The sequence below is a fragment of the Nerophis ophidion genome, linkage group LG08, assembly GCF_033978795.1.
Source record: "Nerophis ophidion isolate RoL-2023_Sa linkage group LG08, RoL_Noph_v1.0, whole genome shotgun sequence".
Classification (NCBI taxonomy): domain Eukaryota; kingdom Metazoa; phylum Chordata; class Actinopteri; order Syngnathiformes; family Syngnathidae; genus Nerophis; species Nerophis ophidion.
In genome coordinates this window covers 65,492,533-65,520,416 of record NC_084618.1, presented here as the reverse complement: position 1 = coordinate 65,520,416, position 27,884 = coordinate 65,492,533, and the positions used below count along the sequence as shown (strand labels likewise).

At 39.4% G+C, this 27,884-nt stretch overlaps 1 protein-coding gene and 2 long non-coding RNA genes across 7 annotated transcripts; 1 reads left to right on the top strand and 2 right to left on the bottom strand.

The window, feature by feature from the left end:
- Window positions 1-415: 415 nt before the first annotated feature.
- LOC133558203 (uncharacterized) lies at window positions 416-2,179 on the bottom strand. The gene is made up of 3 exons (XR_009807911.1): window positions 1,783-2,179; window positions 1,522-1,693; window positions 416-1,434 (listed from the first exon to the last, which is right to left on the bottom strand). It is a non-coding gene; the product is annotated as an uncharacterized LOC133558203 (long non-coding RNA).
- On the top strand, window positions 1,200-9,307 carry LOC133558204 (uncharacterized). The gene is made up of 2 exons (XR_009807912.1): window positions 1,200-2,617; window positions 8,824-9,307. It is a non-coding gene; the product is annotated as an uncharacterized LOC133558204 (long non-coding RNA).
- Window positions 3,233-27,696, bottom strand: cenpt (centromere protein T). Of its 5 annotated transcripts, XM_061909416.1 has the most exons (15): window positions 19,017-19,272; window positions 18,678-18,784; window positions 15,442-15,559; window positions 15,227-15,371; window positions 15,068-15,158; window positions 14,838-14,974; window positions 10,714-10,765; window positions 10,501-10,640; window positions 9,028-10,371; window positions 7,382-7,513; window positions 7,232-7,309; window positions 7,071-7,164; window positions 3,870-4,040; window positions 3,683-3,787; window positions 3,233-3,580 (listed from the first exon to the last, which is right to left on the bottom strand). In XM_061909416.1, the coding sequence occupies exons 2-15, from the start codon at window positions 18,761-18,763 to the stop codon at window positions 3,451-3,453; spliced, it is 2,823 nt and encodes a 940-aa protein (XP_061765400.1). In that variant the 5' UTR covers window positions 18,764-18,784; window positions 19,017-19,272; the 3' UTR covers window positions 3,233-3,450. The 5 variants fall into 5 exon arrangements, with proteins under 5 accessions (XP_061765400.1, XP_061765397.1, XP_061765396.1 ...); XM_061909413.1 differs by lacking the exon at window positions 19,017-19,272 and adding an exon at window positions 27,395-27,696 and having other exon boundaries at window positions 7,232-7,513; XM_061909412.1 differs by having other exon boundaries at window positions 7,232-7,513; window positions 19,017-19,265.
- Window positions 27,697-27,884: the final 188 nt, after the last annotated feature.

The following is a 27,884-nucleotide window of genomic DNA, read 5'->3' as shown; positions in this document are numbered from 1 at the left end:
TTGGTTGAAAAAAAGAGATAAAGAAGTAAAATACAGCACTATGTCATCAGTTTGTGATTTATTTAATTGTATAACAGTGCAAAATATTGCTCATTTGTAGTGGTCTTTCTTGAACTATTTGGAAAAAATATATATCAAAATAACTAATAACTTGTTGAAAAATAAACAAGTGCTTCAATTATAAATAAAGATTTCTACACATAGAAGTAATCATCTTTATGTTTATATTGTTTGATTATTATATATATGGTAAATATATATAATAAATCTATAGAGCTATATTTTCCTCTGGTGTCCGTTGCTGTCACTTTCCCCTGTTAAACCATAACACATATAATATTTTTTTTAAGACCGAATACAACGAAATGCGTGCATTTTTAAGTAAGACAAACATTTTTAGAGTATAATAAGTCTCTTATTTTTTTTTAATAACATTGTTATTCTGAAGCTAACCAACAATAGATAAAATACTTCTTGCATGTATTCTTACACTTCTTGAACAGGTGCAGTGGAAACCGGATGGATGGATGAAAATGCATAAGAATTTTTTGTATTTTGAACATTATTTTGACACTGTGATTACCAGCGGAATTATTCATTACTTACCGTGTTAAGCAATGTCAGCTAAGATTTATCTGAGAGCCAGGTGCAGTCATCAAAAGAGCCACATCTGGCTCTAGAGCCATAGGTTCCCTACCCCTGTCGTAGTGGGTAGAGCGGCCGTGCCAGAAACCTCAGGGTTGCAGGTTCGCTCCCCGCCTCAAGACATCCAAATCACTGCCATTGTGTCCTTGGGCAGGACACTTCACCCTTGCCCCCGGTGCCGCTCACACTGGTGAATGAATGATAAGTGGTGGTCGGAGGGGCCGTAGGCGCAAACTGGCAGCCTGGCTTCCGTCAGTCTACACCAGGGCAGCTGTGGCTACAAATGTAGATTACCACTACCAGGTGTGAAAGAATGATGGGTTCTCACCTCTCTGTGAGCGCTTTGAGTACCTAAAAATAGAAAAGTGTGCTATGAAATCTAATCCATTATTATTATTATTATTAGTATTATTCATATTGCTGACAGGGAGATTGACAGAGAGGACAAGATCTAAGGTGTGACCCTTTTTATGGGTTGGGACGGAAAAGTGTTGGGTGAGACCAAAAGAGTCTATCAGGTCCAAAAATTCATTTTTAAAGCACTGTGTGGGATTATCAGCGTGGATGTTTAAATCATGGGGATGGGGACGATTTTACTGAGGAGGTCTGAAAATTGAGTTGTAACATTCTTGCTCTCAGTTAGGGTTGGGCATCGTTTGAATTGGAACGATTCCGATTCCTGACGATTCTCGATTCCGATTCTTCTTGTACCATGCCGGGATCAATGTGTTTGCCAGGTAGTCCCTGGAAGGTGGTATGTATTTTGGGTTGAGAGTTTTCACCATATCCCTGCAAACATAAACAAACATGTAATGTTGCTGTTACTGTTTAGCCCAGTATCAATTAGCTTAGCTTTAATGTTATTGCTTAACTAACCTAAATGTTGGAGATTCCACCTCTGAAAAGGGATGCAGTCTTTTGACTATGTGTGCAGTGACCTTTCTGTGGCACTCTTCCGTCTGTGGCACCGACATCTTCCCCATTGCCGCTAGGGTGAACGGAGTACGCTGAGCACATCGCAGAGCCTGGCTAGCAGGTTCTAAATTGTCTATGAAAAAAATATGCGGGCTAATTTGTTAGCTGCCTCAACGTTGGCGCAAAACACAGTATTTATTGCATATATATTGTTTTACTTACCGGATTCGGACTGCAGTGCAGTCACCGAGGTACCAGGCTGGGCGTCGGAGCCGGAGCCAGAGGAAGAGGCAGAGGAGGACGGTCAGCGCAGCGCGTCGAAGACGGGACACGCATTTATTTGTACTCCATGAACTCGGAGGTGCTTCATCATGTTCGACGTGCACCCTCCTAAGCAGGAAACAGTCCTGTCGCACGTGTTACATTTCGCCGATATTTCAATTTTTTTTAGTAAAATAAAGCCACACTTTTGGCCGCCGACGCCCGCTATCCATGCTTGACTGACTCGCTCGGCTACATACAGTAGGCTCGGCTATGCTAACACTTCCGGCGGTGGGCGCTTCTTCGTTGGTGTTCAGCGGCCTCTTCTTCCGGTCGGCGGACTGGGTATTGAAACTAGGAATCGAAATTTAAACTTTTGAACGATTCTGGGAGAATCGGAAAGTTAGTCCCGGTTCCAATCGATACTCGATACCCAACCCTACTCTCCGTTGGGTGGTAGATGGTCAGAACCAGATGGGGGCCAGACAAGCCCATTTTCACCAGTAGAGCTTCAAAACTGGAGTGTGTGAGGCATCTTAACACAGAACAGCTGTAGTTGTCCTTGTACACGAAGGCCACGGCCCCTCCAGTCTTTGTGTCTTGGGTTGCCGTGGTAACTCCAACCAGGTGGGCACAGTTCATTGAGAGAGGAATAATCCCTGGAGATTTGCCATGATTCCGTGATTGCGAAGAATTCCAGTTGTTTGGAAATAAACTCACACAGGATGGATGTTTTCTCCTTCACATAACTGGCATTGAGCAGACAGACTTTCACGGTGACTTCACTCGCCGACGAGTGAGTATTGGCATGTGTTGCAATGTTAATATTTCATCATTGATATATAAACTCTCAGACTGCGTGGTCGGTAGTAGTGGGTTTCAGTAGGCCTTTAAAAGGTGTTGACTACCAACCGACCTGTAAGTGTTAAAACATAATTCAACTACTTAGTTTGAGCTCACTGAGTAATAAGGAATTGTCAATCAAAATGTGATCTTAAATGTACAAATAACTACTGTAATGTTTTCTTTCATTAATCCCCTCAAAATAAAAGGGAAATAATGTCATTTGACCTTTTTGACTTGTGTTTTGTAAGTAAGGTTAATTTCACTGAAATATTGATATACTTGCCAATTACAACATAGTGTATAATTTCCTGGGTACAGCAGCAACTTGCCTAAAAACTTCCTAAAACTCCTAAAATGTTAATTTTTAGCCTCAAGCCGGTTTACTGATCTTCTAAAAATAAAGTAAATTATTTGTAATGAGTGACATATGTTAGCTATTACACAAACCTACCTATAATGGAACTTACAAAACTGGAATGTGGATGTTTTGTTGTTTGCTTAGCATATTATCACCCAAACAAGGTTTCAGCTTTAACAGTTTTCCAAACGCACAGAAAAAAAAGCATTTCAAGTGGAAAATCAGGGAACTTTATTTGCATATTTCCATTACCCAGTCACTTATTAGTCTTACACTGTATTAACAACGTAAATTTGTTGACAGTATGTGACATGGAAAATGACAAACCTTGAACTGTAATCAAGCTAATATAAATATTTATACATTGAAAATAATAAACAGACTTAACATTGCAAGTCACAAAATATACTTTAAATGTTCGTAATTCATCGCTTCATTTTAGGGATGACGATGTTCCCACTGGTTGCCACGGGGATTAGTAGTCTGCGCTGGTCCATACGGAGGTACTTCTCAATTAGGACTTCTACGGGCACCTTGTCGTTCACGTGCCCCTGCCTAAAGCGAGCAAACACCACATTTAAAAACCACATTAAGTAGAACTGAAAAATATTAGATACGTCTCTCTATTGACTGTAACGCCTAACATAACACACCAACCTTCTCAACAACAGTACTACATCTTCAACTTCGATAGTTTTTCTCTTGGCGTGAAGAGCAAACGTCTCTAGGTCCTCTGCCATGCGGTCAAAAAATTTATCCATTCTAGTTAAACATAAAAAAAAAAAAAAAAAAACGTATAAAGAGCAGCCAAACAGCATTAGGAATGGTACTTTAGGGTACTTACGTCTCTTTTAAGACAGGGTAAACATCAGGTGACACCTTTGTTTTGGCAAAGTGCCGGAAGACACCCATTAGGTAGTTTTTAGGAAGTCCCACTTCATTCTTGACTGTTGCACTTTTGGGCTTTCTCACACGTTTTGGTTTCACAGAGGGCACAGCTTCACTTTTATTACTGCTGGGTTAAGACAGAACAACAGCCAACATTATGCACATTTTTTACAATTTCTCAAGACGTTTGCAGTCTCTGAAGTGTGTTGTCCAAAATCAAACCTTCTTGCTGGAATCTAGACTATTTAAAAGTGCTTTAATAAGCCCTACTTGGAAACATGCTATTTTTTTATGTCGGTAGCTTTAATGCAAATGAGCTGTGCTTGTCCACATCTATCCCACACAGTACAGTATTGGCTCCATATACATATTCACAGTAACTGCACTAGTCCAGAGTAATAGATGCCATACATGATGCAACAATGTAACAATGGCTGGGCGATACGGCTTTTTTTTAATATCTCGATATTTTTAGGCCATATCGCGTTACAAGATATATATCTCGATATTTTGCCTGTCTACTTTAAGACATTCTTGTTTATACTGCATTAATACCGTATTTTTTTAGTATAAGTCGCTCCGGAGTACAAGTCGCATTTTTGGGCGAAATCTATTTGATAAAACCCAACACCAAGAATAGATATTTGAAAGGCAATTTAAAATAAATAAAGAATAGTGAACAATAGGCTGAATAAGTGTACGTTATACGACGCATAAATAACCAACTGAGAAAGTGCCTGGTATGTTAACATAACATATTATGGTAAGAGTCAATCAAATAACTGTAACAAATAGAACAGTGGTTCTCAACCTTTTTCAGTGATGTAACCCCTGTAAACATTTTTTTAAATTCAAGAACCCCCTTATCAGAGCAAAGCATTTTTCGTTGAAAAAAAGAGATAAATAAGTAAAATACAGCACCAAGTCTTTAAAATATTTTCTTGGATTTTCAAATTCTATTTGAGTTTTGTCTCTCTTAGAATTAAAAATGTCGAGCAAAGCGAGACCAGCTTGCTAGTAAATAAATAACATTTAAAAAATAGAGGCAGCTCACTGGTAAGTGCTGCTATTTGAGCTATTTTTAGAACAAGCCAGCGGGCTACTCATCTGGTCCTTACGGGCTACCTGATGCCCGCGGGCACCACGTTGGTGTCACCTGTGTTAATACGTAGCATAATTTGAAAAGTCACCTGCTAGAGAATTAAGAGTGTTTAATCCGCATGTCAACATCTCCGTTCGGTGCCACACACCCGCACCATCAAAATGCCGAGGCAAACATTTCCAGATCAACACCGTATGAAAAAATAGTGATTTCTTTAGTTGGGATTTCCTGCATGAAAGTTTCAAATTAGCATATATTAATGCAGTATGAACAAGAATGTTTTAATGTAGACACAAAAAATCATCATACTGGTGTGATTATATGTATCACGTGCTAATTCAAGGCAAAGGCAAAATATCGAGATATATATTGTGCATCGCGATATGGCCTAAAAATATCGCAACATTAAAAAAAGGCCATATCACATGCACACACACACACACGCACGCACACAAATAACGTTAAATTAATACATTTGAATTGGATTAAACAATACAGTTACGCATGTTAAGCTCTAATGCCGCTAGCTTAATGCTACCGGACAATGGACTAAGTAAATGGCAGTAGGGCTGGGCCATATATTGATATATCGCGGGTTTGTCTCTGTGCGATATAGAAAATGACTATATCGTAATATTCGAGTATAAGTTCTCACGCAGTTGCTTTAAGCTGCGGGCGTACACTTTAGGCACTTCCCACTCTTTCCTGTCTTTCCTTCTCACAGACAAGCAGGCGCACATTCTTACATACTGTCACATACTGTCATGTCATATGTCACAAAAGTCTCCGCCCTCGCAGAGCAGAGAGGTAGCATACTGGGCTACGTTAGCTGCTAAAGTAGCCGTACGAGAGAAAGAAGGTGCGGATCTGGTAACAAATGAAGGAAGACTTAATTCCCAATAATAACAGCAGGGTTTCCATCGTCTGGCGGTGGTTCGGCTTCAAGTGGGAATATGTCGAACAGACAACCGTAATTTGTCAAGTGTGGGGGGAAAAATCGTTGCTATAAAAAGTGGCATTACTGCAAATATGTCGCATCATTTGAAAAGTCACTCGCTAGAGAATGAAGAAAATGTCATAACCTTAGTAACCTACCACATAGTGAAGGACGAATACTATTGGATTTCCTATTATGCAGCTCATTTTTATTCGACACTTAAAATGTCTCTGACAATCTTGCACTTTATGTTTTGGAAATGACTTGAATGTTTGTGCCATTGCTTAACAACTTTAATAAATACACTTTTGGTCAATTGACTTAGTTGGGATTTCCCTCTCTGCATGAAAGATTAAAAGTAGCATATATGAATGCAGTATGAAGAAGAATGTTTTAATGTATACACATAGAATCATCATACTGCTGTGATTATATGCAACAAGTGTTCATTCAAGGCTAAGGCAAAATATCGTAATATATATCGTATATCGCGATATGGCCTAAAAATATTGCGATATTAAAAAAAGGCAATATCGCCAAGCCCTAATTGGCAGGCTAACCAAAATTAACATGGCCAATTTTTGGGTACATCCAGTATAGACAAACAATTATTCAGACTCACAGTCATGTCTATGGACCTTTTACAGTGCATATTTTTGGACTGTGGGAGGTAACTGTAGTACCCGTAGAAACCCAAACACAACAACATGCTGCACACTCCACACAGAGATGTACAAACGGAAATTCGAAGATGTACACGGTGTAAATTTAGATATTATTGGTAGTAATGTTAAAAGAATTAGAGTAGTACCTAAATAGACTATGTACAGTGTATGTATTCATACAATATATTACTTAATTTGTTGTCATGTAATGTATTTTGAATGCGTGGCGGTATTTATCTTGCAGTGGTGGTGCGATACAGTCACCCGATCACTTCTTTAACACTGCCCTTCAGATTATACAGTATTTCTGGTTTCTATGGTTATCATTTACTCTTTGCCATCATCGGTAACCCAAAGAATAACACCTTTGTTCAGTCATTAAAGAGGTAATTTTGCATAATGCGGCATCTCAAAAACGATAAATGTAGCCAGTGATGATTGAATTGGACTTGCCTGGTTTGGGGATTGAAAGCAGTGGGTGAGACCTGATAAGCCATTTGAAATGTCCTTTTTTCTCGAACAAACGCTGGAGTCTTCATGGGGATTTCTGCAGATAATAAAATCCCAGATGTTTAAGTTTTTCCAAACAACCTTTTACTGAAAGACTGAAAGACCTTTATTCTCTTCTTCGTCATCGTATTCCTCCCATTCATCCTGTTCATGTGGGACCGCACCTTCAACGGGGGGCGCCTCTATGGGGGAATCACCAGCTCTTTTGCCACTGCTCACCTCCAGAAGATGAAAAGAGGGTTGTGCTTCAATACCAGATTCATCCGGGTCCGAGTCTGGATGTGGAGCATGAGGACCGCTACTTTCAAGGTCGCTGGAATCCACTTTGATGCTGCTGTGAGAATCCCTCAAACTGTTCTTGCCAGCCACGTCTTGCTCTGACAAGCCTGAATAGAATGAAGCAAAATGTAAACACTTATGTTTTTATGATAACATCACATACAATTGCACAGAGCAGTCAAACCCACCATCATTATCTTATGAAATCCAAAACAATATACAGTATATATGTATAAAAATATGAAACAACAAATGCTCTGACAGCTAGCTAGCTATCTGTTTGATATGTTTCTAATTGTGGTTGTACTTATTTGTTATATTTTGCCTTTTTTTGTGAAGTTTAAGTTAGATAATCCGTCATTTTAAGTAGCGGTAATTTTAAAAACAACCAGTTTATGTTTTGGGCTTTTAATTTTTATTTTATGATTAAAAATTTTAACTAAAATGCATTCGTTTGATTGAATTTTTTTTTTTTTAAACACACACAAAAAGTGAAAAACATAGCGTTTTTCTTTTCAAGTATTGAAAGCCAATAACTAGATCTTGAACTTTTTATTTTATTTCATATATAACATAAAAATCAACTGACCAAAAAAAGAGTATTTTTTGTGTTGTTTGTAATTGAAAACATATTGATCCGTGATCATCTGATCTTTCTGACACAGGATACAACACCACATTTTTTTTTTCCTGCAGACTAACCAGTAGCTTGTTTGTGAATAATAAACTTCCGGTTCTGGTGTCAGGATTAAAAAAAATGTTTATGCTGACTGCAAAACAAAAACTATTTTTCCAGATGTAGTTATTGTTTTGACACCAAAAAACAACACTTTGTTTTCTACTTAATTTTTTTAAGTTTCAAAATAGTTTCTTGTTTTTCCAATTCCCATTCATTCACTTAAATTCAATGATCAAAATAAACACTCAACCAAAACCATAAAAAAATAATGTTCCAAACTCTATAATGAAACTGTAAAGACATTATTGTAAGTAACATCTTAATGTTTGTAAAGAATATATGAAATATGTAATAAATAAGTCAAATTACCCATCACATACTAATGCGATACGGTCACCTACAGTGCATCCGTGAAGTATTCACAGCGCACTTTTGTCCCCATGTTATGATACAGCCTTATTCTAAAAAGGAATAAATACATTTTTGTCCTCAAAATTCTACAGACAATACCCCATGATGAGAATGTGACATGATGCTACCACCACGCTTCACTTTAGGGATGGTATTGGCCTGGTTTTCTCAAAAAACATGACGCCTAGAATTCAAGCCAAGAAGTTCAAACTTCGTCTCATCAGACAACAGAATGTTATTTCTCATGGTCTGAGAGTCTTTCAGATGCATTTTGGCAAACTTTTTTTTTTTTTTTTTTTACCAAAGAATGGTTTCTGTCTGCTACAGAGACGGTTCTCCTGCTGGTAGGTTCTCCACAGAGGAATGCTGTAGTTCTGACGGATTGAACATCGGATTCCTGGTCACCTCCCTGACTAGACTAAGATGAATGCAGCAATGTACAGAGACATACTGGATGAAAACCAACACTTCCCATTCTATCTGAATATGTACCTAATAAAAGTGTCTTTAAATAGATGAACTGATCCTTACCAGGCTCCGTAGTGTCGTCCTCTCCAACGGGTATGATGAAAGTGCCCCCAAATCGATGAGCTTGACGATCAATGTGCTCAATGTATTGATTCAACTCTTGCTCCTCATCCGTTTTTCCTTTTGACTGAGACCTGGCAGCAAGAGCATTCTCTTCCTCGGATGGAACTGCAGCAGAGTCCTCGGTTGGGAGTTTGGTCCCTTCCTCTTCTTCCATGTTGTCCTCACCCTCTGACGGCGTAGTAGCATCCTCGTTAGACGGTGTTGCGGCGTCCTCTTCAGTTTGAGAGTCAACCACAGCCATTCCCTCTTCTTCCATGTTGTCTTGTTCCTCAGGTGGTGTGGTAGCATCCTCGCCCTCTGATGGCGTTGTGGAGTCCTCTTCAGTTTGTGAGTCAACCACAGCCATTTCCTCTTCTTCCATATTGTCTTGTTCCTCAGGTGGTGTGGTAGCATCCTCGCCCTCTGATGGTGTTGTGGAGTCCTCTTCAGTTTGTGAGTTAACCACAGCCATTTCCTCTTCTTCCATGTTGTCTTCGTCCTCTGGTGGCGTTGTGGCGTCCTCGTCCTCTGGTGTTGTGGCGTCCTCTTCAGTTTGAGAGTCAACTAGAGCCATTTCCTCTTCTTCCATGTTGTCTTCTTCCTCTGGTGGTGAAGTAGCATCCTCGCCCTCTGATGGCGTTGTGGAGTCGTCTTTAGTTTGTGAGTCAACCATAACCATTTCTTCTTCTTCCATGTTGTCTTCGTCCTCTGGTGGCGTTGTGGCGTCCTCTTCAGTTTGAGAGTCAACTAGAGCCACTTTATCGTCTTCAATGTGGTATTCATCTTCAGGTGTTGTAGTAGCATTCTCATCTTCTGTTGGCGTTGCAGCATCCGCTTTAGTTTGAGAATAAACAAGACTCTTTTCTTCCATGTTGTCCTCTTCTACAGATGGCGTTACAACAACCTCTTCAGTTTGAGGGTTAACCGCAGCCTTTTCCTCTCTTTCCCCTTTGTCGTCTTCTTCCTCAGACTCAGGGGTCTCTAACTCAGCTTCACAATCAGTTGTATTCTTCTCCTCCTGGCATTCAGACACTTGCATAACTTCACCTTTTCCATCTGGCTGGGTCTGTGCCCCAATTGACATCACACTGCGTATCGCAGACGCCATGACAGTGGACTGGTCCTGTGTCTCGAGTACGGCAAAGTCGCCGACAGGAACATCACCAGTGTCGTATCGAGCCGTGTTAGAGTGGATAATTTCATTGATGAGCTCTTGTTTCTTCAAGTTGCTTAGTTTGGGAGAGAAATCCTGGGCCAGGGTGCTCTCACAGAGGCCTTGTTCTCCCTGAATCAAGCTGCTTGTCTCTGTGAGGGAAACGTTGAGAAACAAATTTATTAGCAATGACGGAGCACAACACTATGCTGCTCAAACAAACAATAGCTAAACATTTGATAGAAAAAAAATAATCAGGGCTACAAACATATTTTTATCACCATGATCTAAAAGCATCCTATTCACAGCATCACCAAAACCCTCCTTTGTGGTTTTTCGACGTTGAGAAACTCTCCTCCGCAGGCCTTTTTTATCAGTCTGAACATTCTCAAAGGGTGTTTTTAGACTGAAGGAAGTGGTGCTGCAAAGCAAGGTAGGATCATTATGTTACTGCAGCGACAATAAACACCAGCATTGTAGACAACACTTTATACCTCGATGAAGACAGCGACAGATCCTCTTGTGCTGAATCCTCTTCGTTTTCACCTGTTTGCACAAGCAGCTAGTAAGCAAAAACTTACAGCAAAAAATTATACCGTGGAACGTAATGTGATACTCGGGATGGGTGATGTGGCCTAAAATCTGTATCACGATGTATATTGTAGCCTCTTGCGATAATGATATACAGAATATCACGATACATAATTTAGCAATAATGATAGAACAATTTCTAAACATGTTACAAACGCTCCCAATACAGACTATATATATGCTCAAAATTCAGTAATATATTGCATCATTTCCAGTTGTATTATTTTTTTCAGAACTATTATTAATTTAACTGTTAATATCTGGTTATTTTTTCTTTAACATGGTTCTGTCTACACTTCTGTAAAACATTTATTAAGCACTTCTTCTATTGTTTGGATACTTAATGTTAGTTTTGGGGAAATATTAAAAATTTGGTTATAGATCCAATATCAAGAAGGAACAGGGGCAGTATTGGCCACACTAATGCTGATACTTAAAATGATCTCAATTATAATCAGACAAGAACACAGAATGACAATGTAACAATATCAATTAAATATATAAATTATTGTCTTATAAATTCCTCTTTTTTTAAATGCAAAGTTTTCTGCAAAATAAAGTCAATAGTGCAAAATAACTAAACTACTTTTGGCTCAGATATAAATCATTTGGTTTTTGCACTTAAGTCCTCCTGTGTTTGTAAACAACAAAAAACACAAGTTCATGATAATAAAAAATATCAATCTAATCATTGTAGTATCCATCATATACTGTTACTATACATGGTATTGTTACTGTCGATATTTGTATCGATCCACCCACACCTGTCTACATTCTAGTTGAGCGTTCGGCATTGCTTATTGTATCCTCTTACAGTGTGTAGTGTAGCATGTCTTCCAGTAATAATGATTCTTGAAATACTATGTATTTGCCGCCAAGGAGTTGACAATTAGTGACTTAAAAACAAGTTTAACACTGTAGAGGGTCGTTAGCTGCTGGCAAGGACTATACGTTGCGTTAGGATGCGTTCATTAACCTGTCACTGTCAAATTTGCAGGACACCGCTAGAATGTGTCATCAACATGCATTACCACCATTTGAATAGAGTATAATATTAAAAGCGTTATCATTAGCCCAATGTATATGATTTTTATTGTTAACATTGTACAACCCTAAGGAAAAATAAACACCACACTCCCCTTCCAGTTTCTTTATTTTTGTTTGATCCAATCTGCTCCGTTACTTGTTTTATTATTGAATACTAGCTAGTAGGGATGCTAAAAACAAAATAAATTCATATTTGAATCGCAATTGTTATTTATGCCGATTCTAATTTGATTAATACGTTTTCAATAATTGTTTTTAAGAATCAATTTTCAAAAATAATCTTTTAGGCCATCTCCATACTTACTTGCTGTGCATATACTGTATGTCATCCTTCAGCAACCACTAGTAGATTTTGGAACATGTATTGAAAATGTTCAGTTATAATACCTATACCTGGGGCGGTATAGCTCGGTTGGTAGAGTGGCCGTGCCAGCAACTTGAGGGTTGCCGGTTCGATTCCCGCTTCCGTCATCCTAGTCACTGCCGTCGTGTCCTTGGGCAAGACACTTTACCCACCTGCTCCCAGTGCCACCCACACTGGTTTAAATGTGACTTAGATATTGGATTTCACTATGTAAAGCGCTTTGAGTCACTAGAGAAAAGCGCTATATAAATATAATTCAGTTCACTTCACTATACCTAATAACACATTGCGAGAGTTGGTTTGAATCAAAAATCAATTCGGATCCAAATCGTTGAATCGAATTTGTGAGGTGCCAGAAGATTCCCACCTCAAGAAGCTAGTGTTGTCGTGCGATAGTACATTTTGTAAACATCACAGCACGACACTTTAAAGGACTTAGTGTCCAGATGACTAAAATCTCCCTAACGAGTTCTATATATGTATTTTTTGCTTCAGAAATTGAATGTGGCAGTCATTTCCCATAATATAAATTAGTTTTTAGGTAATCAGTAGATAACGCTTTTCCATCGCTAGACTTCATATAAAAAAATAAATATAAATGATCATATATAGACACCATAGCCCGTGTTTCCTTATCTTCAGAATATGCCTGCCATGGGTATTTCATTCAGCTTATGATGACATTTTTTATACTTTTTATTCATTCCTTAAACCTTTCATGCCCCTGCGTGGTCCTACACTGGTAATAACTGCTGGAAATGTGAATTTCTCTTGAAGACAAAGATATGATTTGCAGTCACGGGAGACCATGGAATTCTTATCTTTGGCCAGGGTTTTTTTTATACACAGTGATGTGCAAGCTGCTGCAGAGAACCAGAATTCATCTTTACACCCCCTCAGGGTGGGTTTGCCGGCGGCAGTAGCTGCAAGCAAAGTGTCGCAAGCAGGAGCAGCATAACACAGGCACATAACACAGACCCTTTGCCAGCAGACACACGTATCACTGTGAGTGAGTACCTTTCACATTTGAACTGATAGTACCCGATAACTAGGAATCTATATCGGTACTTAGTAGTACCAATTTTTGGTACTTTTGTGTGTTATGTTATAACGATACCAATATTTTGGTATCAGTACTAAAACTATTTTGATACTTTTCTAAATAAAGGGGACCATAAAAAATTGCATTGGCTTTATTTTAACAAATAATCTTATTGCAGTTAAGTCCCTAAATAAAATAGTGAACATACTAGACAACTTGTCTTTTAGTAGTAACTAAGCAAACAAAGGCTCCTAATTAGTCTGCTAACGTATGCGGTAACCTATTGTGTCATTTATCATTCTATTATTTTGTCAACATTAATAAGGACAAGTGGTAGAAAATTAAGTATTAATCTAATTGTTCATATCTGCTTACTTGCTGTTTTAACATGTTCTGTCTAGACTTCTGTTAAAATGTAATACTCACTTATTCTTCTGTTGTTTGATACTTTACATTAGTTTTGGATGATACCACAAATTTGGGTATCAATCCGATACCAAGTCGTTACAGGATCATACATTGGTCAAATTCAAAGTCCTCATGTGTCCAGGGACATACTTCCTGAGTTTATGAACATAATATCATTTTATTTAAAAATTAAAGAAGATGTTGTGATGCTAAAAAATATCGACCTAATCATAGTAGTATAGACTAGATACGTGCCTGTATTTGGTGTCATTACAGTGTACATTAGGTGTAGATCCACCCATGGCGTTTATTTACATTTTGATACAGGTGAGCTACAGTGCGTAGTGAAGCATGTTTGGCTATTCCTTGTCCTGCAGGAATGATACTTGTAAGAAACTTACTTTATTTTTTCGCCATAGAGACCAGGTTTAGTGATTTAGAAGTAGCTAAAACACTGCAGACGGCGAATGGACATTAGCCGCTCTTAAAGCACCTCTTCCTGAGGGCGTTTCAGTTTTTATAACTTCACCTTTATCGTTGGTTTTTAAGCCAAAATGCGTCTATTCTCCCTTTTCTGTATACACACTGTGTCTGCTAGTAAGTACTCTGTGATTGTGTGCTACCGAAAATGCTCCTCTGCTCGTAAACCAGCAATGTCAGGACATGACTTTGACGCGGGCGCAGGGGGGTGCGGGACCGGTACGTTTCAGAGACGGTATAATACCGAAAATGATTCATTAGTATCACGGTGCTATACTAATACCGGTATACCGTACAACGCTAGTGTGTTAATAAATATTGTTTTCAAATAAATGTCTTAGTTTGCTGAAACTCTTTAGAAAACAAGCCTGAAATCACTACTGTGTCTATTTTAGGGAACATTTTACCTGGAGACATAATTTTTAGGTTTATATTAATGAAATAGCTGCCAATGTTGTCAGCATTGGAGGGGCCCTTCAGGGAAGTGCTGGACAGTGCGTGGCTTTTAGCTTATTAGTTAGTGCTGCTTGACTTAATACTCAAGCAGTGACGATGTGTGGTCGCCAGTTCGAGCCTGGCATGAACACTTTAGTTGCGTTTGAATTATCCAGATTTTCGTGACGTTAAAATAAACAGTTTGTAGGTTCCACAGTACAAAAAGATTATAAAAATGTTCTTTATCTTACCCTCACCCTTCCTGAGCTTCTTTATGAAAGTAGATACATTGACGGTGCGACGTGGTCTCTTTCGGCTCAGCCTCTTTGCGACGCTTCGTGCATTGCCAAAAGTTAAGTCGGGCAGATCCAAACCGGAAAGCTCAATGCTAGAAAAACAAAACAAAAATGCACCAACATACTTTTACTTAGTTTTTTTTTACAAATACATGGCAAAAATATGGAAAAAAAGAAGAGTTTACCTGGAATTTGTGGCAATGCTGTGGTCTGCTGAAGACGACTGTGACTCCACTGGTGCAGCTCCCTCGTGAATCACAGGGGACTTGATAGGCTCTAAAGTGCACAAGTAATCACGTTGTTAGAAGACAAAAACGTTAAGATAAGAGCAGTGTTTTTCATACCCGTCTGCAAGATGTTCATTAGAATGTGCCTCGGCGTGTCGCCCTCTAAAAGCATGGAAGACGAAGCCCGCGTGTTTGGGTTTCCCAGCCCAAGAGAGACGGTTCTCCCTTTGCTCGCAGGTGGAAGATTCGTCTTGGATATGCTCTAGAAAGAGAAGTCACAATTTAAAAGTGTCAAATGCCACTCCGGGAAGTGTTTTTTTTTTAAACCTTACCTCACGCATCTTATGCTTTAGACTGCGCCTCAAGATGTTCTGTGGCGTTTGTGCATCAGCCTTTTTTACGCTCAATCTGGTGCGGTAGATAGATGAGGGATTTTGCTGTCTGGAGACGCTGAAGTAGAGACAGAGCAAAACAATACTCAGAAATAATTACATTTTAACCAAAGAGAATATATTACAGAAATGTCGGCAGAGAGATGCACATAGAAAAAAAAAAAAAATGTACCATTTAGGAATTACAGCATTATGTCTGTCTTTACAATCCTAAATTATGAAGTCAGTCTGTAAATTCCATTATAGTTTTTGAATGTCCTTTCAAGGCGACAGCCATGACGCTCACTGCTGTCATTTGTCACATTTTATTCAGAAAAATTATCCACTATGGTCAGATGGTGTCATTGTATAATGCGCAGTTATTTGCTCTAAATGGCATTTTATGACGTTTTTATGTTATTAGATTCTTTTTAGAATAGAAGTACTTTATTGATCCATGGGGGAAATTCAGCACCACAGTTCTCTCACAATAAACAATAATAATAATAAATAATATATATTATATATATAATATATGAATAATATAAATATATTCTACATTTAAGTGCAGTCAAGAAGGAACATGTGCATTATACAGTCTGATGGCTGTTGGTATGAAGGACTTAGATTGCCTTTTACAGAAAAGGTACCCTCTGTTGAAAACCCCATTGTAAAATTCCAGGAAATATGGACGTTATGAGCTTTTTTTCTGATAATTGTAATGTTGCTTCTCAACTTAATCAAATAATCAAAAAATAAACAATCACAATTTTTTATTTATTCAATTAAGTGATTTTCTTTGAGTTACTTAACTAATCCATTTTACCTTTTTATTTGATAAATTTAAGACAAATAATAAAAGGAGCTATGTTGTTTTGAAATTCACTTTCCAAAATGCAGGTCACACATTTCTCTGTAGTCTTAATGGATAATCCAGGACAAAAATGCAATACATTTTTGAACTTCAAAAATTCACAGCTCCCTTAATTTTTGGCCTATCGCAATGGTTCGAATACCATTGGAAAGTGTTTTCCTATGTCTTCGGAATGGTGTCATTGAAAAAAATATATATTTTTCATTTTAATTTTTTTGTCACAAGACTTGTCAGAAACCGGTTTCAATTAAATGAATTTTACACAAATATCTACCAAATACAAACATTACATTTCAATTCCATAAAAAGGATAAAAATCAAAGTTCCTTTTGCAATTGTACAAACCCTGTTTCTATATGAGTTGGGAAATTGTGTTAGATGTAAATATAAACGGAATACAATGATTTGCAAATCATTTTCAACCCATATACAGTTGAATATGCTACAAAGACAACATATTTGATGTTCAAACTGATAAACATTTTTTTTTTTTGCAAATAATCATTAACTTTAGAATTTGATGCCAGCAACACATGACAAAGAAGTTGGGAAAGGTGGCAATAAATACTGAGAAAGTTGAGAAATTCTCATCAAACACTTATTTGAAACATCCCACAGATGTGCAGGCTAATTGGGAACAGGTGGGTGCCATGTTTGGGTATACAAGCAGCTTCCATGAAATGCTATGTAATTCACAAACAAGGATGGGGTGAGGGTCACCAATTTCTAAGCAAATTGTCGAAAAGTTTTAGAACAACATTTCTCAACGAGCTATTGCAAGGAATTTAGGGGATTTTACCATCTACGTTCCGTAAAATCATCAAAAGGGTCAGAGAATCTGGAGAAAAATCACTGCACGTAAACGATGATATTACGGACCGTTGATCCCTCAGGCAGTACTGCATCAAAAGCAGACATCAGTGTGTAAAGGATATCACCACATAGGCTCAGGAACACTTCATAAAACCACTGTCAGTAACTACAGTTGGTTGCTACATCTGTAAGTGCAAGTTAAAACTCTGCTATGCAAAGCAAAACCCATTTATCAACAACTCCAAAGAACGCTGCTCGCTTCGCTGGGCCTGAGCTTAGCTAAGATGGACTAATGCAAAGTGGAAAGGTGTTCTGTGGTTTGACGAGTCCACATTTCAAATTATATTTGGAAACTGTGGACGTGGTGTCCTCCGGAACAAAGAAGAAAATAAGCATCCGGATTTTTATAGGCGCAAAGTTCAAAAGCCAGCATCTGTGATGGTATTGGGGTGTATTAGTGCACAAGGCACGGGTAACTTACACATCTGTGAAGGCACCATTAATGCTGAATGGTCCATACAGGTTTTGGAGCAACATATGTTGTCATCCAAGCAACGTTATCATGGACGTCCCTGCTTATTTCAACAAGACAATGCCAAGCCACATGTAACAACAGCATGGTCTCGTAGTAAAAGAATGCGGGTACTTTCCTGGCCCGCCTGCAGTCCAGACCTGATTCCCATCGAAAATGTGTGGCGCATTATGAAGCGTAAAATACGACAGTGGAGACCCCGGACTGTTGAACGACTGAAGTCTAGATAAAACAAGAATGGGAAAGAATTCCACTTTCAAAGCTTCAACAATTAGTTTCCTCAGTTCCCAAACGTTTATTGAGTGTTGTTAAAAGAAAAGGTGATGTAACACAGATGTGAACATGCCCTTTTCCCAACTAATTTGGCACGTGTTGCAGCAATGAAATTGTAAGTTAATTATTATTTGCAAAAGAAAAAGAAAGTTTATGAGTTTGAACATCAAATATGTTGTCTTTGTAGCGCATTTAACTGAATATGGGTTGAAAAGGATTTGCTAATCATTGTATTCTGTTTATCTGTGTAGGCCCTGCGATGAGATGGCGACTTGTCCAGGGTGTACGCCACCTTCCGCACGATTGTAGCTGAGATAGGCACCAGCGCCCCCCGTGAACCCAAAGGGAATAAGCAATAGAAAATGGATGGATGGATGTATTCCGTTTATATTTACATCTAACACAATTTCCCAACTCATATGGAAATGTGGTTTGTATAACGAGGCTCTTTTTCTTTACATTTACTGTATATACATATTCAGTTACACGCGGCCCTCTGAGGACAGCCATAATTGCAATGTGGCAATTAATAAAAATGAGTTTGAACCACCTGCCCTACATTAATAGTATACATAACATAAAAACGCTCATGTGTTGTTCGCAGCCAGAGAAATTGAGTTACAGGATGGAACTCCAGTATTAATAAAGTTTATAGTAAAGTATGAGCGGTTCAGTTAGATGCTTGATTTGTGTTATGTTTCTTACCTGCGAGTCACAGGAGTCATTGGTGGCTCGGTACTGAGGATTTGTTCAACAAGAACCCGAGCAGACAAATCCCCCGTCGGCTCCATCTCGCCACCTTAGCTGCTCGACTTTCGGTTTGATTGAAACTTGTATTAGTAGATTGCACAGTTCAGTACATATTCCGTACAATTGACCACTAAATGGTAACACCCGAATAAGTTGTTCAAATTGTTTAAGTCGGGGTCCACGTTAATCAATTCATGCTAAAGGTAAGCTAACAACAACAACGAACAGAAACGGAAATAATCAAAGTTGTTTTTTATTAGATGTCTAAACCCGGGGATGAATAACAAGTCTTACCGGATACCCAAACTCTGTCGTTTTACTTTTACGTCTTTTTAAGCAATTCAATCGACGTGCTTCAGTTGGTGACCCGCCTTATTTTTTGAGTGAAACCTCGCGAGAACTACATCTTCTTCTTCGTCTTTTGGTTATTGGCGATTGGCAAGCAACCTTCTGCTGTGCATTGCCGCCGCCTACTGAAATGGAGTGTGGAACGAGGTGGATCCCTACTCCAGTGGTTCTCAAATAGGGGTACGCGTACCCCTGGGGGTACTTGAAGGTATGCCAAGGGGAACGTGAGATTTTTTTTAAATATTCTAAAAATAGCAACAATTCAAAAAATATTTCTAAATATATTTATTGAATAATACTTCAACAAAATATGAATGTAAGTTCATTGTTAGAGCCAAATACACTTTCTGTCTGTCAAATTGATGACGTCACTAAAGGGGTTAGCTCCAAGGCCAAGTGCCTGTCTATTTAAGGAGGGGTCAGGATCTTGCTCAGGTGTTGCTGAGTAGAGGCGCAACTGTTTTTGAATGTGCCAGGCTAGTGTTTGTTTGCTCCCGTGTATTTTCTGTTTTTGTACAAAGTGTGTTATATAAATGTGACCTTCTGAAATAAAATATTTTTGTTAAACATGGACACAATTTTGGACATCAATTATTAGCCGGCTGCACACGTCTGAACTAGCTTCATTTATATTTGGCAACCAGTAGCAGTAATAGTATAGGACTTTACCGCTACATTCATAAAGTGTGAAAAGAAATGCAACAATGCAATATTCAGTGTTGACAGCTAGATTTTTTTTTGTGGACATGTTCCATAAATATTGATGTTAAACATTTCTTTTTTTGTGGAGAAATGTTTAGAATTAAGTTCATGAATCCAGATGGATCTCTATTACAATCCCCAAAGAGGGCACTTTAAGTTGATGATTACTTCTATGTGTAGAAATCTTTATTTATAATTGAATCACTTGTTTATTTTTCAACAAGTTTTTAGTTATTTTTATATCTTTTTTTCAGAATAGTTCAAGAAAAACCACTACAAATGAGCAATATTTTGTACTGTTATACAATTTAATAAATCAGAAACTGATGACATTGTGCTGTATTTTACTTCTTTATCTCTTTTTTTCAACCAAAAATGCTTTGCTCTGATTAGGGGGTACTTGAATTAAAAAAAATGTTCACAGGCGGTACATCACTGAAAAAAGGTTGATAACCACTGCACTACTCTATATTCTTTTATTTAAGCCAGTTTTTTTTTTAAACATGTGTCTAATCATTTTTAACCTATGTTTTCTAAGTGCAATCCTAAAATATCTTCCACTGCTAAACTAATCTTCTCTTTTGCTAACTTCCATCATCATCATCTTCCGCTTATCCGAGGTCGGGTCGCGGGGGCAACAGCCTAAGCAGGGAAACCCAGACTTCCCTCTCTCCAGCCACTTCGTCTAGCTCTTCCCGGGGGATCCCGAGGCGTTCCCAGGCCAGCCGGGAGACATAGTCTTCCCAACGTGTCCTGGGTCTTCCCCGTGGCCTCCTACCGGTTGGACGTGCCCTAAACACATCCCTAGGGAGGCGTTCGGGTGGCATCCTGACCAGATGCCCGAACCACCTCATCTGGCTCCTCTCGATGTGGAGGAGCAGCGGCTTTACTTTGAGTCCCTTCCGGATGGCAGAGCTTCTCACCCTATCTCTAAGGGAGAGCCCCGCCACACGGCGGAGGAAACTCATTTCGGCCGCTTGTACCCGTGATCTTATCCTTTCGGTCATGACCCAAAGCTTTTTGCTAACTTACTTTCCAGTATTTCCCTTTCTCTATTGTATTTCCTCCAATGTATTAAAACGTGTCCTACATCTGATGGGAACAGTCACACACAGCCCTGTAATATTATTCTTCCCTATGAATTTCAATGAACTATTTATCAATCAATCAATCAATCAATGATTATTTATATAGCCCTAAATCACTAGTATCTCAAAGGGCTGCACAAACCACAACACAAACCATAACGACATCCTCGGTAGAACCCACATAAGGGCAAGGAAAACTCACACCCAGTGGGACGTCGGTGACAATGATGACTATGAGAAACCTTGGAGAGGACCGCATATGTGGGCAACTCCCCCCCCCTCCCTTCCCCCGTCTAGGGGAACCGAAAGCAATGGATGTCGAGCAGGTCTAACATGATACTGTGAAAGTTCAATGCGTAGTGGATCCAACACAACCGTGAGAGTCCAGTCCAAAGTGGATCCAACACAGCAGAGGGACTCCCGTCCACAGTGGAGCCAGCAGGAAACCATCCCAAGCGGATTTAGATATGTATGTCCTAATCTCATTCTAGTAATAATGTCTTCTTCCTTCCTATTTCTACCTCCTCTCCTCTGGACTTTGTAATACTCACTATCTTTTATTTCCTTATTCCAATTACGACTGCCACTATTTATTGTGTTCTATCTTAATTATACTCTTCACTTCTTCTTTACTGTGCTTAATCTCTCTGTTTATTTCTGTTTTAGTGGTTGCTTGTTTTGCGAACCTATCTGCTAATGTACAAACCCCTTTTCCATATGAGTTGGGGAATTGTGTTAGATGTAAATATAAACGGAATACAATGATTTGCAAATCCTTTTCAACCCATACTCAATTGAATGCACTACAAAGACAAGATATTTAAAACAAATTGTCAATTGGGGCTAACAAACATGTCCAATGCTACAAAAAGGCCCCAATCAGGGTATGATATTTAGCTAGAAGTTAGCTTGTGAACCTGATGCCAAACAGCCATTAGACTACAATAAAACTGACTAAATGAGTTGCAATATCGTTTTAAGCACACAACAGGTGATATTAAAGTGTTTATAAAGTAACACACTTTGTATTGACGCACACAGCCAATTAAACAATTGACATCGAAGTTCACCTTAACTTTCAGAGCTTGCTGATGTAATGATGCCTTCAATGCCCCCTTCAGTGCCGTAAAAGTGAACTACACTCAGGCAACTCAATGACACATAAAGAAAACAAGCGTTTCAGAGACCGTCTTTTGTACAATGAGTTTAGTTTCTTCTGTAAACCATGGGGTACACCTTTTCAATGGTTTCGCGCAGGCTAGAATTGCTTCCCGCTAAAGATTGACCGATTATCGGCCGATATTTGGCATTTTGACGTATATCGGTAATGTTCTTTATAAAAAAAAAAAAAACTGCTTTGTCAATACAAAGAGGTGAGCTAAATGTTAGCAAAGAAAATGCTCCAAGACTTAGAAAGAAGAACAGCATCTTTTCCACAAATTTCGCAGCTATCCAAAGGCCATCTGAGCCTATAGCAAGAACAAATTCTGGCTACACGAAGGAAAAGCAATGTGTTTTCTCTCAAAAACAAGGGCATGTTTTTAGATTCTTGCAAGCTAATCAGTCAGAAGCGTTTGTTCTTTGAAAGACTGTCACAGAGATATTTAAGCAAATGCTGACAACTAAGACATATTAGTCAAATATGTTCTCAGAAGCCCTGCGATGAGGTGGCGACTTGTCCAGGGTGTAAACCGCCTTCCGCCCGATTGTAACGGAAATAGGCACCAGCGCCCTCCGCGACCCCAAAAGGAATAAGCGGTAGAAATGGATGGATGGATGTTCTCAGAAACATTTTGCATGTTGACGGACGGTAGGGAGGCAGAAGGCAAACCTGACCAGAGTTCAGCTCTTATTAGTAATGAACGTTTTGGTTGTACTGGGGCCGGAGAAGCTTCTAACAGGTAAAAAGACAAACATTTTGGGCCGCACCTTGGAAAAGAAGGGATGGTCGGTGAACACGTTGCCAGGGGACTTTTTGAATCTGCCACTATGATTTCACACAGGATGAGATTCAACAAAGTGATGTGGACGGATGGCTGAAGTAACAGGTATTATAATTAGCACTTTATAGGCATTTAATTGTCACATTTGAACTATCCAAAGGCCATCTGAGCCTATAACAAGAACAAATTCTGGCTACACGAAGGAAAAGCAATGTGTTTTTTTCCAAAAAAGAAGGGCATGTTTTTAGATTCTTGCAAGCTAATCAGTCAGAAGCGTTTGTTCTTTGAGAGACTGTCACAGAGATATTTAAGCAAATGCTGTCAGCAAAGACATATTAGTCAAATATGTTCTCAGAAGCCCTGCGATGAGGTGGCGACCTGTCCAGGGTGTACCCCGCCTTCCGCCTGATTGTAGCAGAGATAGGCACCAGCGCCCCCCGTGACCCCAAAAGGAATAAGCGGTAGAAATGGATGGATGGATGGATGTACTCAGAAACATTTTGCATGTTGACAGACGGGAGGGAAGCAGAAGGCAAACCTGTCCAGAGTTCAGCTCTTATTAGTAATAATAAGAAAACTGGGGCCGGAGAAGCTGATAACAGGTAAAAAGACAAACATTTTGGGCTGCACCGTGGGAAAAGAAGGGCTGGTCGGTGTACACGATGCCAAGGGACTTTTTGAAGCTGCCACTAAGCTTTCACACAGACTGAGATTCAACAAAGTCATGTGGACTGATGGCAGAAGTAACAGGTATTATAATAAGCACTTTATAGGCATTTAATTGTCACATTTGAAGTATGCATACTGGTGGAGCCATTGTCCCCAGATGTCTGAGTGGCACTGTGGGAAAGAAGCCAATAATGCGCACTGATTGCATTCATGTGTGGCGCACCAGAGATTTATTGTTTTTGACCGAAGGCCAACGGCAGAGTGAGTTTTTGAGAAGTAATTATAACAGACTTTCGTGTCACAAAGGATGTTGGTTTATTCTTTTATTTAACGACTTTATGGTCCGAGTTTGTTATCAAAAGAAAGGCCAGCCGAAAGCCACAAGTGCATTAAGTAAGGTGCGTCTCCATAGTTCAACTCAAAAAGCACAAAGAAGGATTTCCCCTATCGCCCTTAATGAGGGTAAATGGAGTAAACTCCATAAGCAATGCATGGCCAATAAAAAAAAAATTGTGCACACAAGTAAAAAAAAAAAAAAAAAACTAAACTGAGCATTTCAATCCCAACGTTTTGGTGTTAAAACAAGATAGTTAAAGTCAACTTTTTATGTTGCAAAACTCTTTGTCATGATCCGCTGCCGCTTTGTATAGTTTTCGATTCCCTCAATTCCTGTTTTGAGCACCCCTGGGTTTGTGTTTTAGTGGCTGCGACTGCAGATTGTTTTCACCTGCCTCTGATTAGTGTCCCAGACACCCACCTGCTCCTGGGCACTAATCAGGGAGCTACTTATTTCCGCTGTTCACCACTCTCACCATGTCTGGTTTCCTTGTTTGCTTCCATGCAACACGTTGCATCCAAGTATTCTTCATTCCTGAGCTAAGCTTTACCATTTGTTTTGTGATTTACATGCTATGCTTTCTTGTTAGCTATTCAGTTAGCTTCCCGTGCTATAGGCATGCTTGTCTTGTTTATTTTTCGATCCAGTCTGATTTTTTGGGAAATTAAATCATTGTCCTACCTGCATATTACCTCCAGAGTTTTCGTCTGCATCCTGGGGGAACGACCCACGCTGAAACATGCGACCCAACTCTAACACTAATGGTGTTTTTGAAAAATATTTGGGGTTTGTGTGATATAAAATGAATTAAAATGGATGAAAATGAAGGCGATGAAGTTGAGTTGTGTGAAGCAGCCGCACAAGGTGGCAATTTAAATGGTGTACCTATTGATTATGGAACTGGTGGAGTTAAACGAACAGTAAAGTTTACAATGAAGGCTCAGCTGACCAAAGTGTCAGACTTGGAGACATGGAGGAAGTCTAAGCTTAGTAAGGCTGCCAACTTAAAGGATAAAATACAAATGTTGATGAGTGAAGACGACATCAACCAACATTTCATTGGTTAATGTCAGGTGTTGATTAATGATGCAAAACATGTGCATTACAAACTGCTTGAGTTGTTGCCTGTGGAAGAAAAAGAAAAACATGATATCTGGTTTAAAGCAAAACTTTTGAGTGTGAATGAATTTTCTCAGAGTGTTGCAAAACACCAAGCATGTGTAACAGACAAAATGGTTGAAAATCCTGGTGATGAATGAACCGTCAGGATAGTGTTTCAAATGATGGAACAAATACCTCATCTAAAAGTAGCTGTTCAAATTCAAGTAAAACACGTACTGCATCCATTAGTGTTGTACAAGCCAAAGCGGAAGCCAAAAGAGCCGCGCTCCTGGCGCGTATCTCAGCGATGGAAAGGATACATGCGATAGAAAAGGAGGCAGTGTCATTGCGCTAAAGGAAGGAGAAAATTAAACTTAAAACAAAGATCGAAGCCTCAGATGCCGAAATATCAGTGTTACGAGCTTATTCAGAGCGAGATGGAAAAAGCAAAATAAAAGATTCAACTCCCTGGTGAAAGGCAAGCGTCCTTCATACCTGTGGAACCTGAACACTTACCTGCTATAAGGAGAGAGAGTTCAATCAATGTTTATTTATATAGCCCCAAATCACAAATGTCTCAAAGGACTGCACAAATCATTACGACTACAACATCCTCGGAAGAACCCACAAAAGGGCAAGGAAAACTCACACCCAGTGGGCAGGGAGAATTCACATCCAGTGGGACGCCAGTGACAATGCTGACTATGAGAAACCTTGGAGAGGACCTCAGATGTGGGCAACCCCCCCCCCCCCCCCCCCCCCCCCTTCTAGGGGACCGAAAGCAATGGATGTCGAGCGGGTCTAACATGATACTGTGAAAGTTCAATCCATAGTGGCTCCAAGACAGCAGCGAGAGTCCCGTCCACAGGAAACCATCTCAAGCGGATCAGCAGCGTAGAGATGTCCCCAACCGATACAGGCGAGCGGTCCATCATTGGCCCCGAGGAGCGGTCCATCCTGGGTCTCGACTCTGGACAGTCAGTACTTCATCCATGGTCATCGGACCGGACCCCCTCCACAAGGGAGGGGGGGACATAGGAGAAAGAAAAGAAGCGGCAGATCAACTGGTCTAAAAAGGAGGTCTATTTAAAGGCTACAGTATACAGATGAGTTTTAAGATGAGACTTAAATGCTTCTACTGAGGTAGCATCTCGAACTGTTACCGGGAGGGCATTCCAGAGTACTGGAGCCCGAACGGAAAACGCTCTATAGCCCGCAGACTTTTTTTGAGCTCTAGGAATCACTAATAAGCCGGAGTCTTTTGAACGCAGATTTCTTGCCGGGACATACGGTACAATACAATCGGCAAGATAGGATGGAGCTAGACCGTGTAGTATTTTATACGTAAGTAGTAAAACCTTAAAGTCACATCTTAAGTGCACAGGAAGCCAGTGCAGGTGAGCCAGTACAGGCGTAATGTGATCAAACTTTCTTGTTCTTGTCAAAAGTCTAGCAGCCGCATTTTGTACCAACTGTAATCTTTTAATGCTAGACATGGGGAGACCCGAAAATAATACGTTAGTTCAGATGCACAACTTAATGGCATCAACACACCAGCACAAATTGAAACTATACCTGTTACAAGGGAACAGAGGAATGAAACCGTCATACATGCACAAGCACATGCAACAAACAATAATTCTACTTTTCAGATTCCGCAAAGACAAAATGAAATATCTGAACTACTAATAAAACACCAAAATGCAATACAACTTCCATTGAGAGAAATACTCGTTTTAGATGGTGATCCTTTGAAGTTCAATCTTTTTATGCATGCATTCAAACATTGTATGGAGGATAAAAATGTATTAAAAGGAGATTGCCTGTACTATCTGGAAAGGTATACCAGGGGGCGCAATAGAGATCTTGTCCAAAGTTGCTTACTGCAGATAGAGGATTTGAGAAAGCTAAAGCTCTTCTGAATAAACATTTTGGAGATGACACAGAGGTTCATGTTAAGGCAGAAAATGTTTCTTCCCTCCAGGATTATGCCTTGTTTCTCTACGGTTGCAACAACGCGAGAGAGCTGGACATGTCTGGCAATCTCAAGCTCATTCTGTCAAAAATGTGTATTAAATTAAGAGAACGATTCAGAATTGTTGCATATGACATTCGTGAGAATCAACATCGCAGACCATGCATTAATGATGTTGTTTGCTTTCAATTAATCCTACCAGTTCAGGTAAAAGCAGGAGAAGGCAATACAATCATTAAAACCTATGCATTTCTGGACAATGGATCAACATCTGCATTGTGTACTGAAGGTCTCACGAGGAAGCTGAACCTTAATGGAAAGAGATCAAGAATATGCCTTTTAAAAATGGTGCCCAAAACGTCTGTGTCTCCCTATATTGTAAGTGGCCTGGAAGTGTTAAATCTTAATGGAGAAGGTATTATAGTCTTCCTGATGCTTACACTCAAAAAACAATGCCAGTGAATGAAACAAATAAAATCTAAACATACTTTCTCAGGAAGTGGTCTTACCTTGATCACATTGACATCCCAGAGATTCCTGCTGAGGTAGAGATGTTAATTGGAACTAACGCTTCTCAACTGTTGGAACCGTGGGAGGTTGTTAATAGTCAAGGAGATTAACCTTTTCCCATCAAAGCCCTACTGTGGTGGGTTGGTAATGGCACTGATAAACTCTGTGAAGGTAACAATGATTCTGTTTCCGTGAACACAAAGTCTGTGGAGTCATTGGAGTTGCTACTGAAGAAGCAGTATGAGCATGACTTCAATGAAAAGGATAGAGAGGACAAAGTGGAAATGTCAAGAGAGGAGGCAAGATTCATTAATCTCATGGAGCAATCTATTTAAAGCTGCCATTCAACACCAATGAAGTGTATTTACCAAACAAATGCTGTTTTGCTTTATAGGTGATTTCCACGGTTCACAAAAACCTTTACGTGGATGACTGCTTAAAAAGCTTGAAGTCAGTGGAAAAAGCCATCAGGACTGATCATGACCTCAC